Source organism: Aphanomyces invadans (assembly GCF_000520115.1).
Source record: "Aphanomyces invadans strain NJM9701 unplaced genomic scaffold supercont1.58, whole genome shotgun sequence".
Lineage (NCBI taxonomy): Eukaryota > Oomycota > Saprolegniomycetes > Saprolegniales > Verrucalvaceae > Aphanomyces > Aphanomyces invadans.
The window spans coordinates 136,363-150,504 of NW_008580203.1; the positions used below are offsets into that span (position 1 = coordinate 136,363).

A 14,142-nucleotide genomic window follows, 5' to 3' on the forward strand; every position below is an offset into this window, starting at 1 on the left:
GGATCGATCTTGCCTTTTCACAAGGCCAAATGGTCGATCCGACGCATTTCCAGAGGGGTCTCAACAGCAATAGCCAGAACGAACTCAGTCTCTAGCTGCATTTAATAATGGGGTGGCTGCAGCCATATTCCGCGCATACATGCCAAAACAAACACTCTCTCCGTTCCACCATTGCGGGCGCCACCTTGAATAAACCTCCATGATACTGCAAAACTTAATAGGTTCAAATCCTATTTGAAGAGTTTTATATACTAGTAACTTAATTATTTCATAAAATAATTCAATTAAATAATTTTGTTAACCAATTTGCACACAACTCTTTTAAAGTTTAACGATCTCCGAATTCTTCAACTCCGACAGCTCAATTCAGGAGGGGATTAACCATGCATTGATCCACACCTTATTCCTTTCAATTTGAGGAGTACTATACAGTATAATGTGTTGAATATCACACAATTGAGTTGTCTATTTGCGCTGTGATAGCACGAAGTGTAGTTTGAGCGGAAAGTGGCACTTGAATAATTTCGTTTGCACTTGATTTGCTGTGAATGCAATCTTTTGGCCCACTTTACCCTTCTTCATGCTGTAAACTGATACATTCATGTTGCCTTCAACAACTCCAGGTCCATGGCATGAGCAAGGGCTTTGAAAACACTGGCAGCATTGCAGTTGTAATTTTTGACAAGGTATTGGTCAAAACCATTCGAGCCTTGCGGAGTAGACATCGTAACTCTTCAGTATGTTCTCACGAAAGTTGGCTTCAAGCTCCTCTTTTGAAAGACCTGGCCTTTCGATTCCCAACTCGAGTACATGCATGCTGAGAGTGTTTGTATTCTAGGATAAATTGTACTACTTTTAACATGTTGAACCCTAAATTCGACATGTTACGGTGGCGACAACGGTGCATAAGATACATCAAATGGCATTCTTCGCGCCTTGTGTCGTGTCGTCCGGTCAGGGCTGCGGAATATGTTGCGGCGAAGAATTCAAACCATTTGATATAACAGTAATTTAAAATAACCAGACATGTACACTTCCCTCACAATCGTGCTATAATGGTGGAACGGAGTTTAATGATGACATTTAGAGGAACCCAAAATTTTCGACCGATAATGGCGTTATTGTGTGATATATACCAGGCAGACACTAACTGGGCATTCAGGAGATCGTATGGATTATGCAAGAGGCTCTTCTGCATCGCTCTAAACGCCGTCCCTCTGACGTTGACGTAACCTGACGAGCATGAAGGGCCATGTTACGAGTGTTTCGTATCGTCGAACTGTTGAAATGTAAGGAACTCTATGTTTGTATACTCATTTATGAAGACCAAATTGCCAAAAAACGCGAATACAAAATGCAAGATGAATGAATTCTCCAAGTGCGTGAAATGTCATTTTGGTTTGATTGGACGGCGGTTTGTTGCTGGCGCGACCACGGACCGACCTCCTCATTCATTTCCACCACCAGCGCACGAGACAGGTAGTCCGCCGCCGCGACCATGCAGCACGACGAAGTAATTTGGGGCGTCATCAACAACCAGTTCTGCTCGTTCAAGAGCAAGTACGTAGCCGTGCCATCCTGCGCTCTCTTTTGACGCTAGTGCTGATGATTCGACCACAGGCTACGCGAAGGTTCTGCGTTCTGCCGGAACGAGTACAACGTCACCGGGCTCTGCAATCGGTGCGTGTTGTGCGTGAGCATGATATATGTTCTAACGCCATCGTGCTCTAGGCAATCGTGCCCATTGGCAAACAGTCGATATGCCACCATCCGCGAACACAACGGCGTGTGCTTCTTGTACATGAAGGTTCGCCACTGCTTGACATTCTCGGTGCCGCCATAGACGCCTCATACCCGGCTTCTAGACTATTGAGCGCGCGCATTCGCCTAAGAACCTATGGGAAAAGGTCAAGTTGTCCAAAAACTACACCAAGTCCCTTGCTCAGTTGGACGAACACTTGCAATTCTGGCCCAAGAAGCTCATCCATCGCAACAAACAGCGCTTGACCAAGATCCATCAGTACCTCATGCGCATGCGAAAGCTTCGCATGAAGACCAAGCCCAACTTGGTCGTCATCTCGAAGAAGATCGAGCGCCGCGAATCGCGCCGTGAAGAGAAAGCTAAGGTCGCTGCCAAGCTTGGTACAGTCTTGTGCAATTCGTTGCTCTAGATCTCACCGTGGCTTTGGTGTGCCAGAAACATCGATCGAAAAGGAGCTGCTGGAACGGCTGCAAAAGGGCACATACGGCGACATTTACAACTTTCCCGAGCGCGAATTTACCAAGCTCCTGGACGAACACGAGGAAATCGAGGAGGAGCAGAGCGAAGACGAAGAGTTCGAAGGGGATGGCGAAGTCGAGTTCGTTGAGGTGGGTTCCATTTCGCCGACCTGTCGATCGATCGCATGGATCTCACGGTGCACACGTGTGTAGGATTTCGACGACGAAAGCGACATGGAAGACTATGAGCAACAAGGCTCGGGTGAGGACGACGATGACGACGGTGACGATAGCAGCAGTGACGAAGACCAGCCCAAGCGCAAGAAGCCCAAGCGGCAACCTGCCCCCAAAGGCCCGTACGTCGAGATCGAGTACGAGCACGAACAGGAATCGGCCACGTCATAAACACGCTCCCAGTTTTGAACAACGAGGTGTACTTCAACGTGTTGGACGTACGATGTACGACTCGCATACTGTTGAAAAGTATAATCGACCGTCCGCAAGTTCAAAGTCCGCACATTGTTCCACCATGGAGTGCGACGGCCGGGACTGTCGTGGCCGCGCTGGCCCGGGCAACATGTTACGAGTGAAGAGTGAGGGTGCTGCCAGTGGGAAATCTGCATGGGCAAAGCATTCTCCATCCGGTCCACCCATTCCTGGTCATCGAGCCCGCCCAAGTTGCACGCAACGACGGCACGAAGGTTTGATAAGAATCCTCCTCTCCATATTGTACACAATCGCAGGTGCGACGACCAGACAAATGAAGACGACGAAACACAGGGCGATTGCCACGAGGAGGCGCGAGCGATATTGGACCAACACAGATTTATTGATTGCGTTGATACTTGTGTCGAACGGATTCCAACTACCATCTTGTAGCCAGAGCCCGAAGAGCAGAGCCGAAGGAGCCGAGAGCAAGGCGAGAAAGGCAAGTCCCCGCCATGCGCTTAGAGGCGGCGACCGCGGCGACCACCCTTTCGGCGAGTGCTGTCCGTGGGGATGGGCGTAGCATCTTCAATGCGGCCAATCTTGAGGCCGTTACGGGCAAGCGCGCGCAAGGCAGATTGGGCACCAGGGCCGGGGGTCTTGGTGCGGTTACCGCCGGTGGCACGGATCTTGACGTGCAACGCGGTGACACCGACGTCCTTGCACTTGGCAGCGACGTCTTGGGCGGCCAACATGGCAGCGTAAGGCGACGCTTCATCACGATCGGCCTTGACCTTCATGCCACCAGTGACACGCACAATCGTTTCACGGCCCGACAAGTCGGTCACGTGCACAAACGTGTCGTTGAACGAGGCAAAGATGTGCGCCACACCAAAGACTTCTTCCCCCTCGCGGTTGGTGGGTCCGAGCTTGACGACTTCCGTCACGGTTTCCACAGCCTTCGTCTTCTTCGACATATTCTTCAAGTGGGGGATGGAGGCCGTCAAATGAAGGAATGGGCCACCGCCCCCGTGGCCAGCGCCGGGACAACCAATGGATCCGCGTCCACCAATCAGCGGCGAGACAGGATATCCATTGCCACAGGACCTGTCACATTGCATTTCGACGCATTCGAAATCGATTTTAAAAGCATTTTTTATACACCCCCAAGGTCACCAGCATGGAGAGCATTGTCGACGGGGAATCGAGGAGACCAAGGCAAGCAGCTTGGCCGTACGGATTGCTGCACAAAGGAGTCTGGGCAGACAAGGCTGCTCTCTCGATGGACGATTCGCCTAGGAGATCATGCTGATTGCAATGCCGTGCGTTGGGTGTCGAGGAGTCCGCTCCAGCAGATTCCGCGACGACCACAACGTCTGGCGTGATTCCACGGACTCACATGGGACCATATCTACTAGTATATATCTTGCTCATCACGTCTAGATGTGTGCTTATTCCTTGTTCTTCTTCTTCTTCTTCTTTTTCTTCTCGGTCTCGACCGGTTCGTCGTCGGCTTCAACGACCGCCTCTTCCTTCTTGGCCTTCTTCGACTTCTTCTCCGACTTGTCACCGTCTTTGTTTTTGCGTTTCTTGAGTGGCGCCGCATTCTTGAGTGCTTCACTCACTTGCGCCATCACGTCCACATTCTTGCGTGGCGCCGCGCCGCTTTCGTAGAACGCCAGACGTTCCTCCACTTGCTCCTTCATCTGGTCACCGTACGCGGTTGTGGGTTCATCGATAAAGCTGTCAATGCGCGACGCAATCGCACACTTGTTGGCCAAGTAGCGGGAGATGCGGCCCTTGTTCTTGGCAGCAGCGCGACCGATGAAGCTCGAGTGAAAGAGGAGACCGTACTTGGGGGTGTTGCCGCGGGTCTTGAGCGCGCGGAAGAGCGCCTTCTCGGCACCCAGGATCTGGACGGTCGACGCCGGACACTTGGCCAAATTCGTCAACGACCCAGCGTGCGAGATCAAGCGGGCACCGACGGCGTCGCCGATCAGCGCGGCAAGGTTCGGTGCGACCTGGCCCATCTTCGAGTGCAGGTACGCTTGCAGCTGCAGGCGGTATTCGGCGAGGCCGATAAGGCGCGACGTAAAGTTGGCCACGTTTAACATGTCCAATTCGGACATGTCCATGCCCATGGACGTGCGGGAGGCGGCGACGATCGCGGTCGCCTTGTCTTCATCCATCGTGAGCTTCGACAGCTCTTCGATCGAGTCCTCGGACAGCGACGTGCGGTGCTTGATGAAGGCGGCGCAACGGGCGTACACGTAGTTGTCGGGTACGATCTTGACGAGCTCGGGAAAGTGCCACGAGTACCATTCACGGACGCGCATGGCAAACGTGTTGATGTCTTTGTCAAGTTGGTCGAGGAGCGCGATCGCTTGAATGATCATGTTGTCGGCGCGGTTCACGTTGAACTTTACCTTTGCACGAGAGTACGAGTGCCCGAGACCAAGCTGGGCCTTGGACCACACGCCATTGTCGAGCTCCTTAATGAACTTGGCAAAGTGGAGTCGCACCCCGCGCAAGACTTCGAGGGTCGTTTCGTTCGTGTTGACAGAAAGGTGGAGCGCATCCGTGATGGCTTGGGCAAGGCCCTTGTCCGACACACCGAGCGTGAACGCGGCCGACTTGGACTTTTTGGCCTTGGGGAGGTTCAACTCCAAGAACGCTTGCAAGTCGTCCGTGAGCAACCCTTCCGAGATCGCGTTGATGTTTTCGAGCGCCGATTCCGCAGATACAAACGGAGAGAACGCCTTGAGCTTGACGGCCGCGCCAAACTTGCTCAAATCTTGCACGCCTTGTTGAACTTGGTCCAAGAGGACGGCAATCTGCTCCGCTTCGACGACTTCAAAGAGTGCGTAGCCGGAAGCCGACTCAAACAACACAAACGAAGTCTACAAGGACACTCACATGAGCACATCTCGACACCCGTTGCGAATGACGACGGGAAGCGCATGATCACGGACGCCGCGGCGGCGGCACGTACCATTGTCGTGTGGAAATCGGAAAATGGTTGGCCACCGGATCCAAACTCGTGCGGTTGGTCCCCACACCACCAATCAAAACCACACGGCAATGTACCAAATGGCATTTCCCTCGTTTTACCGACTACAATCCCAACACAATCGCCTTCACGAGGTCAAATTCCCTTGATTTACCGACGTTCGATTGATGACCCAGTCATGGCAACGCATTCGATTGATCGTTTCACGGTCACACCAAATTCACTTGGATTCAGTATACTGAGCCCAAACATCAGCGGTCACGGGCAGCATGGACAATGCCAACTTCGACTCCATCGTCGTCGTCCGGCCGCTCCACGCGCAGCTGCGCTGGGGGCGACGGTCGATATCCCTTGTCAAGCTATGCGTCGCATGGTTGGTGTGGGGGGGCAACCTCGTTCTCGTTTTGCGTCCATGGTTCAAGCGTGTGTTGGTTCGTGCATGCGATCGTCGTGCATGATGCCGGTGATTGCGAGAACTTCGGGATTGCATGTCGCACGCTTTCGTTCGTCTGTGAATGGAATGCTACCTTCTATTGCCGTGTCGCCGCGCCACCGTCGTCGCTCGCGTCGTCCACGGGCACGCCGCCAGCCTGGAGCTGTTTGATGATCGCTTTGAGCTTGGCAACTTCTTCGCTGTCGGATGTCTTGCTGGCTTGGTTTGTGATCAACTTGACTCTTGCCGCGTACGACAAGCTCGTTTGCGTTTCATCCTGGGAGTTCAACATGGTCAAAGCGTGCCACACACGACGGTCGGATGGCCCTGGCTCACCTGGTTGTAGTCGGCCGGTGAAATGTTGACAAACATGAGCTACCACACACATGCATGAGTTGTCGTATCGGGAACGATGGCGAAGCAGCATCGTGTTTTACCGTCTTGGCGTTGCCACCGAGGGAATCTTGCATGAGCTGCGTCAACTACACAGTGCAACGTCTCAGTCGACTCGCACCACCACCACCGATACTACCTTGTTGTTGCGATACGGGATGAATTTTTCGTTGGTCGAGAGCGCCGAAATGACATCGCCCAGCGCTACATGGGTAAGGACCCACATCGTCAGCTGTGCAGGCAGACGAATCGTCGACCGACCACTCAAGCTCTTGTTGATGGCCTGCGCTTCCTTGAGCCGCTCGGCCGTCGCGCCAGTCTTGCCCGCGCGTTCCGATCCCGCCAGATCCACGAGGCTCAGCTTGCCCACACTCGTCTTCCAGCGACGTGTTCGTGGTCAGGACCGACGTCTCCCAGTACGACGCACCTGTTTGGTCGTTTTGTTGTAGTTTTGAATGAGCACGGTGAAGACCGAGTGCGACCGGGAGCTCTCAGCATTCATTTTCGTCGACCCGACTTGGCGCTTCTTGTTGGCCGCTACACGAGAAGTCGATGTCCGTCGGCGACGTCCCCCGAGCCAGGACGTGTGTCGCACCGTCAAACATGCGAAGCGTTTGGTCCGCCGACGTGCATGCTTTGGACGCGGCATTCGTTACGACCACCATCCCCTTGTCATTCTTCTTGATGTCGAGTTTCGGCGCTTTGTCTTCTTTGTACGACGAATCCAACTGCGCGAGCAAGTCGATGAGCTGATCGTTGTACAGCTCGAGCATGGTCGCTTCGTAAGCGATCGTTTGGTTGGCAGCTACAAACCGTGCGGTCAGCGCGACCGACGTCATGGCATGCCTACCTTGCGACGTTTGCAACGAGAACATGAGGTGAATCAACCGACGCGTGATGCCCGGGTGCGCTTCCGTCCCTGGCCATCCCGTGTCAGTACCTGCCATTCCAACGATGGGACGTCACCCGTCATGGTGAATGTCTTGCCGGACCCGGTCTGCCCGTACGCAAAAATGCACACGTTGTACCCGTCCAAGGCGGACTGGAGCAAGTGCTTGGTATCTTCAAACACTTGATCCTACCGCCACCACCACCGAGTGAATCCCGTCCGTCGCTCTTTGTCATGGTGCAGCTATTTACTTGGGTGTGGGATGGATTGAAAACAGCGTCGTAGGTAAAGCTCCTCGGGCCGCGGGCAGTGTCCACTTCGAGCGTAAACTAGGCGCGCAATAGGTGATTACTTGCAGGGAAAATTGGCGACCGGCACGTGGCTCACGTCGTCAAGAAATCGGACGCAGGACTGGCAGTCGCGCTCGAGTTCGCTCGTGCTCATGGGGCGGCACCGGCAGTACACGCGGATCTTTCCCTTCATGTCTTCGATCGTGTTGTAGTACTTTTTGCGCAGTGCTTGCTCTTCCTAGCCACAGCGACGAGCTCGTCAGTTTGGCTGACCGACGAGGTCGATGGAAGGGCGGGCGGCGCACTCGGTACTGCGATTCCAGCGTCGCGTACTGCTGCGTCAACGTAGTCAAGGTCGTCGATAAGGTGGCTGCCGTCGCCTACGCCGGTGGTCACCCATGAGACTGGCGACGCCAGGCGTATGATGATTGCACAATGGCGCCGCCGTACAGCTTCGGCCTGGAACACCACCAAGTCTTTCTCGAGCTCGCTCATCCGCGCGGTTTGGGTGCGCAGTGCGGTGACTGTTGCCGTGAGCTATCCGACGTGTTGGTAGCATCGGCATCGTGTGATGGAGCTCCCAGAGCGCCTGGAATGTCGAGTACCTCGTGCACGCGGCCAGTCATGTCCGCGACAGTTGCCGTCGCTTGCGCCAAATCCGCTCTACACATGCCCGAGTCGGCGCGCGTGAATCGTGGCGATCCCGATAAACATGAGTCATACTTCAACGCATGGACTTGACGCGCCGACTGGGTTTGCACGTCATCCAACACTTTTTGAGCTTTCTTTTCCGCGTCCGCGAGCTTCTTGGCCCATACACGCTCCACCACGGCGTCGCCATCGCTTTTGCTTCCTCCTGCACGAAGCAACGGGTTGCATGCCACCTCCCGCACAGGTCTTGCAGTACCTGCACTCGCCTTGGCCAGGGCTTGCTCCAGTTGGTTCAGCTTGACCCGGTCGGCCTACACGTCCATGGGGCATGTGGTCGCATCGCTGTCATCTGGCCAACCTTCCACTTGGACTCGACCACTTTTAGTTTTTGCTTCAACTCGTTGGCGGCGGTTGCGTTATTCTTGGCCGGTCCGTCGATCTAGATGGTTCGTGTCATATTTCGTGGCGACCGAAGTCCTGTGGCGACAGTACCCCTCCACCACTCGAGGCCGCCGCGGTGGACATGCGCTGCGCCTTGGCTTGACTTTGCTGTGGCTGAACAACGTTTGCATCTGCGTTGGGGTGTGCAGCAACGAATGCGTCCAATGCTTTGCGAAGGACGACCGCGCCTTTGGCTGGCCCAACTGTCGCAGCTTCCGTGATCGCCATACTCACGACCACTCCATCCGTTGCATGTCCCCTGCGACAGTAGTGGTTCACCGGATTCTATCAACATGTCATGTACTTGGCAGCTGGGAGAATCGCGTGGCAGGCGCTCGCGAGGATGGTGTAGCATCCCGCCTTGTCCCCTTGGTTCCACGCAATTTTGCCGGCTTCGATGGCACCTTTCGCGCGCTGAATCGCGGCGCCGACGTCGTCTCCGTTCACGTCGCCTTGCAACTGCATGGCTCCACTGTTCAGATCAAGATGCCAAAGTGGAGCGATCGACTGACCTTGGGTTCGGCGGCCAAGCTGGTAGCCACCACGTCAGCGGGGACGTCTGCGTCTGGCAGACATAATTGGCATGACTTGACGTAGTTTGGGCACTAATGAGGTCACCATTGACGACTCCGTTGCGGTCGTCCCGGTCGTTCAAGTCTTCATCATCTCCGTCCTGGGATGCGTCTCCGCCGACCCTAGCTCCGCCGGTCGACGCCGCTTGGATGCGCCACGACAGTAGTTCCTCTGGACACACCATGTCACGGCACACGTCCGCTGCGAGATAGGTCTACCTTGCAAGGCACATTGGGTTTCCATCAATGCGCGCGAGACTTCGTGCTATGCATGCAGCACGCGAAAAATCCATAAAGCCAACGTGAAGCAGCGAGTTCGGCCGCACCTCGGCCGCCAGGGCGTTCTGGAGATCCTGGACGACCTAGACAAGGCGTGTCGACAACTCGATTGACGGCGCAATCGATGGATGCCACGAACCTCTGCCGACTGAGAGGTCGTTGGATCAGTTGCAACTTGTCGTGGCAATGCGCTGCCTTCGGGCATCGCCGGCATCGGACCTTCCCGGGTCGACATGACGGACAGCGCATCGATGGATGGAAACGCGCCCAACGACGCTCTCTTCTGTGCATCGTTGGACGGAGCAGCCAGCGAGCCGCCGGCACGTTGCATTGACGACGCTGTCGGGAGTTCTCGCAAGACGGGCGGCGACTGCACGTCAAAGAAGCGCGGATCTTGGGTGTCGACAACCGGCTGTGAAGGCGCGTCGATTCCGGGCAGGGCCTCAGATACTGGCAAGGGAGACGGAGCAACCGGTCGAACTTCATGGGATGATAGCGGGAGTTCTGAGGCAGGTAGTGCCGTTAACGACGGCTGCGTGGCCATCGCTGGGGGGACATTCGGTGTTGCGGTCATGGCTGGTCCTTGCAGCGAAGGTTGCCGTTGAAGTGCCGCCTGCCCCCCGGTATGTCCACGTCAGTTCGTCGACTGGTCAGTTCTCACCGAGAGGGGTCGTTGGTCCGGCACGGGGGGGTTGCGCGGCTCTGGTGCGACGGTCATTGTCTTGAGCCGCGACTGAAGCGCTTCGACTTTTGCGTGGGTATCGTCCAAGGCAGCTCGCAAGTGCGCCACCTGTCAACAGCACGAATGCGGCATTCGTTTGATCGGTGCGCGTGCTTGTACCAATGTGTGGTGCGGGAATTGCCGCATGTTGACCGAGCCTTGGAGCGCTTCGACTTCTGCAACTTTTAATTCGTACACAGCTTTGGCTGCCGCCGTGTCCTGCACACATTGCTCAGGTCGTTGGAGGAGGCTAGTAAATACCTGCTTGAGCCGTGTGTGATCGTCTTCGGCTTGCTTGAACGCCACGTACAAGCCCTTCACCTGTGCGAGCGACCCATTTTAATGGCGCTCCACTTCATGAATGGAAGGAATGGCCTGGTGCGCTTGGGCCAATATTGTAGGAAGAACTGATGACCGACCTGTGCTTTATCTGACAACGTCGGGTCTCGGTTGTACGTGGCTTGGAACTGCTGGAGCCACTCTGCCAGCCCATAAAACCCCCTCTTCGACACAACGTGACGATACCTTTGATGCGCTGTTTGGCGGCAGTTTTAGCATGGAAGACCGTGGTGCTTTGGGCTAAACCTTTCAGTGTTAAGGCCTGGGCGGTAGATGGCAGGTCACCACCTTTGAGCGAGTCGAGCTGCTCTTTCAGCACTTCCATGTCGAGTTCGCACGCGATCAGGTTGGCGTATTCTTGCGGCGGCTACCGCATTCGTGTCCGGTGGGGGCCACAATCATTTGCGCGCACCTCCAAATCTGCACGATGTTTCCACTTGGTGCGTTGGAGTAGTGATGCCATTGCCGACGGCACGGCTTGGGCAGTCGCAGCTTCCAAGACGGGTCGCGGTGCTGAGGTCGTGCCTAAGCAAGTTTCTCTGAATCGTGGGTGGATTCGTCGGTCGTTTGCTCACCCCCCATGACTACATCTGTGATTACACTGGACAGCGCGGCTGCCACCTCCGACGTCACGACCAAGTCGTCGTACAAGGACTGTGTGCGAGCCAGTTGCATCTAATACGAATCCACTCCGATGAAGCGGTCTCCCTCTTGCGTGGGAATGCTGTGGCGCGTACGTTAGCATGGAGCAACGCCGTTTGCAGCGCGGTGACGTCTGCAACGAGCCAAGGTAAGGTGGCCCGATTTTAGCCAAGATGGAAGCACCAGAATCCCTCCAGACGATTTCGAAAGCACCGTCCAAGTCACACAGACATACCTGCTTGACGCAATGCCCGTTCAATGAGCCAATTGATCCATTCGGCGACATCAAATGGTGGTTCCTGGACCACTGCCACCCCCGTCGGGTCGGACGGCGTCATTGCGACCACTTTGTCGGGTGTCAAGTGGGTTTCCCACCGCCAGTCTTCGATCCTACATGTCGCTTTATGCCATGTTTTCATGTATGGAAACGTGTGTACTGCATGCCGCTATATGCCAACGCTCGGATGGCGTTGTCGCGCTGCACATGGGCGATGGCGCTCAGCCGAGCATGCTCCATGTCGTACGCTTCACACATGCACAGGATCAGTTCATGGACCCCACATGGCAAGTTTACAATGACGCAGCGCTGCGACTTCGGCTGCATGTTGTGCGTCCAAGTTAGTTCGCTCCGCGAGCCAGCTTTGCCACTCGGCGGCGTGACACCGGTCATGCTCTGTCATGGTCTCTTGGAGCTGTCGAATCTGCGTCGCCGCTTCGACTTTTGCTTCGTCTACTCGAGCATGAACATTTGACCTGTTCCGTGGCATTGCACACTCTACCGCTTTCAGTTTGGAGACGCGCGTACTGCTGCTTATGCATTTGAACTCGCTCTAGCGTTCGGCTGCCAAAATCAAGTCAGTGCAAGGCGGACGAGAGCATGCATCTTGAGCAAGGGGTAGGCAACGTGTCCACTCTCGAGTGTTTGTGCAACTTCCTACCGCTTCAGCTCGCCCACGAATGCTTCGTAATGTGCCTTGGTCGAAGCCTCGATCTTGTTGTATCGTTCAACGACTGTTGCAAGTTGGACCTCGTGGGCAGCTTTCAAAGCGTGCATGTCTTGCACCACGCGCTCCAAGTGGGACCTATGCAAAGCATACACGCAAGTCATTTATAGAATGGATGTACAGGATCGAGCGGCCAACCTCGCTAACGCCACGGGGATGTAAGCCGTCTCATCTGGCGCAACCACCGACGGCGCTTGCTGATTGCTCTTTATGGGAGGACTGGTCGCCGCGAGGACTTTGCCTTCATGGAAGGCACGAGTATTCTACACGTCAACATCATTCAGCTCGCATGGACTCTCCAGGTATGCACTCAACAGGCCCACGTACATGTTGCATGCCAGCATCCACGGCAGGATCGCGCCGCTTCAACACTCCCACGTAGATTACAAAGCTGCCGGATACTATTTCGTTTATACGGATATATCAAAACGTGATGGAAAACGGGGCACATTGTGTGCATGTTGCCCGGAAATTTTGCTCCTTGGAGAGCGAAAATGCCCATGGAGAGCGAAAATGCCCATAGAGCACGAAGCATGGCAATATGTTCAATTGGAAGTCAACAGCTTATCTGCTAGAGAGTGCAAACTTGGTAGCTTGAAGGGCGACTTGTGGGTTCGAGTGGAGGTAAGCTTGGGCTGCTTCCTTTGAGTCGGCGTACCCTGCAGTCGGGTCGGCATCTTTGCGGACAGCGCCCGAGGCAAACTCGGGGTGTTTGAGCATGACAAAGAGGTTGAAGAACGCGTTCAAGCACATTAGGATGCCGGCAACAGTCCCCATGGCTGATCCCATGCCGAAATCGAGGAAACCGATGAAGAAGATAAAACCCGCACGGCCGTTGTACGAGAAGAGAAAGCCAAAGTTGGTACGGATGCGGTTCTCCATCGTCTTCAAGCGGCATTCGAATAGGAGGAAGAGCAAGCCAAACAGCACGACGTACAGCGACAAGAGGGCGCCGGTGACGTTGAGGGTAATCAGGTCGAACACCCCGCCAATTCCAGCAATGATCTGGAATACTGAGCAAAACACGTTGCCCACTCGCATCAAGCGAAGCACGCGAGAGATGTCCATGTTCTGGATAGCTGCAATTCGCTCCGCAACGGTAGGACCCGGCGGCGGCGGCCCCGCGATGGAGGTGGACGAAGCGGACGACGACGACACCATGGAACTTGGCAAGGAACTGTCGAATATGAGACTACGGGGTAGAAACGGGGTATCAGCCAATGGGACTTCGGTATTTCAATTTCGGGCATTTTAATTGGCTGGGCCATAAAAAAGCCAGAGAGTATGTCGGGTAATAAATAAAAATTGTGCGTGTCAAGCCAAACATCAAGTAATATTTGAATTTTCATTATAATTCTCAAGTGGCATGTGAGAGCAACATTCCAAGCTCTGAAAACTCTCCAAAACAACGGCCAAAACAACGACCGATGATGTTGCTTAACCATGCAGGCTGCAAGCAATGCAACTCGCCCGCTTGGTAGCTTGAGTCCAGTAAGATCACAGTTGCGCTCGTCGCATAGCGTACAAACAACCTTTTGCTACGCCATCCGCGCTCAGCCCATTGCTAATATCTCGTCTAAACATCACAATGACCTCGTCACGCTATGCGATTCACTGTCAACTTGACTGCGCTGTGGGTGCAGGGGGATTTTTCGCAGTGAAATATTGTACACACGACAATCTATGTTGCGCTATTTTTGCAGGCTTGCAAGCAAACACGTCATGAAGGCAGCACCTCAACATCGCATTCCTCCCAGTCCTTCCTCAAACCCAAATACGTGTACCACATCATATCATTCAAAGCATTCCTTATGGCTATAGCGCCAGCTGGG

General features: G+C 54.6%; 6 protein-coding genes across 6 annotated transcripts; 1 reads left to right on the top strand and 5 right to left on the bottom strand.

Moving 5' to 3' along the window:
* The first annotated feature begins 1,409 nt into the window (after positions 1-1,409).
* Positions 1,410-2,733, top strand: H310_13915 (hypothetical protein). Its single transcript, XM_008881579.1, has 6 exons — positions 1,410-1,560; positions 1,621-1,680; positions 1,732-1,807; positions 1,866-2,142; positions 2,198-2,370; positions 2,434-2,733. Exons 1-6 carry the CDS (start codon positions 1,499-1,501, stop codon positions 2,623-2,625), a joined length of 840 nt encoding a protein of 279 aa, XP_008879801.1. The 5' UTR covers positions 1,410-1,498; the 3' UTR covers positions 2,626-2,733.
* A 287-nt stretch (positions 2,734-3,020) lies between these two features.
* H310_13916 (40S ribosomal protein S14) lies at positions 3,021-3,710 on the bottom strand. The gene has a single exon (XM_008881580.1). The coding sequence runs from the start codon at positions 3,621-3,623 to the stop codon at positions 3,168-3,170; it is 456 nt and encodes a 151-aa protein (XP_008879802.1). The 5' UTR covers positions 3,624-3,710; the 3' UTR covers positions 3,021-3,167.
* A 216-nt stretch (positions 3,711-3,926) lies between these two features.
* Positions 3,927-5,847, bottom strand: H310_13917 (hypothetical protein). The gene is made up of 2 exons (XM_008881581.1): positions 5,639-5,847; positions 3,927-5,546 (listed from the first exon to the last, which is right to left on the bottom strand). The coding sequence occupies exons 1-2, from the start codon at positions 5,741-5,743 to the stop codon at positions 4,098-4,100; spliced, it is 1,554 nt and encodes a 517-aa protein (XP_008879803.1). The 5' UTR covers positions 5,744-5,847; the 3' UTR covers positions 3,927-4,097.
* Positions 5,848-6,186: 339 nt separating this feature from the next.
* On the bottom strand, positions 6,187-11,976 carry H310_13918 (hypothetical protein; the record flags this gene model as incomplete). The annotated part of the gene is made up of 34 exons (XM_008881582.1): positions 6,187-6,366; positions 6,426-6,464; positions 6,527-6,571; positions 6,622-6,686; positions 6,744-6,858; positions 6,910-7,019; positions 7,078-7,287; positions 7,333-7,401; positions 7,449-7,560; positions 7,623-7,700; positions 7,759-7,899; positions 7,967-8,041; positions 8,112-8,198; positions 8,267-8,324; positions 8,385-8,517; positions 8,569-8,623; positions 8,671-8,751; positions 8,805-9,012; positions 9,058-9,212; positions 9,266-9,318; positions 9,372-9,497; positions 9,545-9,590; positions 9,652-9,687; positions 9,744-10,217; positions 10,266-10,394; positions 10,446-10,544; positions 10,587-10,646; positions 10,745-10,806; positions 10,851-11,031; positions 11,077-11,189; positions 11,240-11,339; positions 11,402-11,439; positions 11,542-11,696; positions 11,744-11,976. 34 exons carry the CDS (start codon positions 11,974-11,976, stop codon positions 6,187-6,189), a joined length of 3,921 nt encoding a protein of 1,306 aa, XP_008879804.1.
* Positions 11,977-12,240: 264 nt separating this feature from the next.
* H310_13919 (hypothetical protein) lies at positions 12,241-12,646 on the bottom strand (the record flags this gene model as incomplete). Its single annotated transcript, XM_008881583.1, has 3 exons — positions 12,241-12,388; positions 12,449-12,573; positions 12,638-12,646. 3 exons carry the CDS (start codon positions 12,644-12,646, stop codon positions 12,241-12,243), a joined length of 282 nt encoding a protein of 93 aa, XP_008879805.1.
* A 183-nt stretch (positions 12,647-12,829) lies between these two features.
* Positions 12,830-13,497, bottom strand: H310_13920 (hypothetical protein). Its single transcript, XM_008881584.1, has one exon. It carries the CDS (start codon positions 13,469-13,471, stop codon positions 12,875-12,877), a length of 597 nt encoding a protein of 198 aa, XP_008879806.1. The 5' UTR covers positions 13,472-13,497; the 3' UTR covers positions 12,830-12,874.
* Between the last annotated feature and the right edge of the window lie 645 nt (positions 13,498-14,142).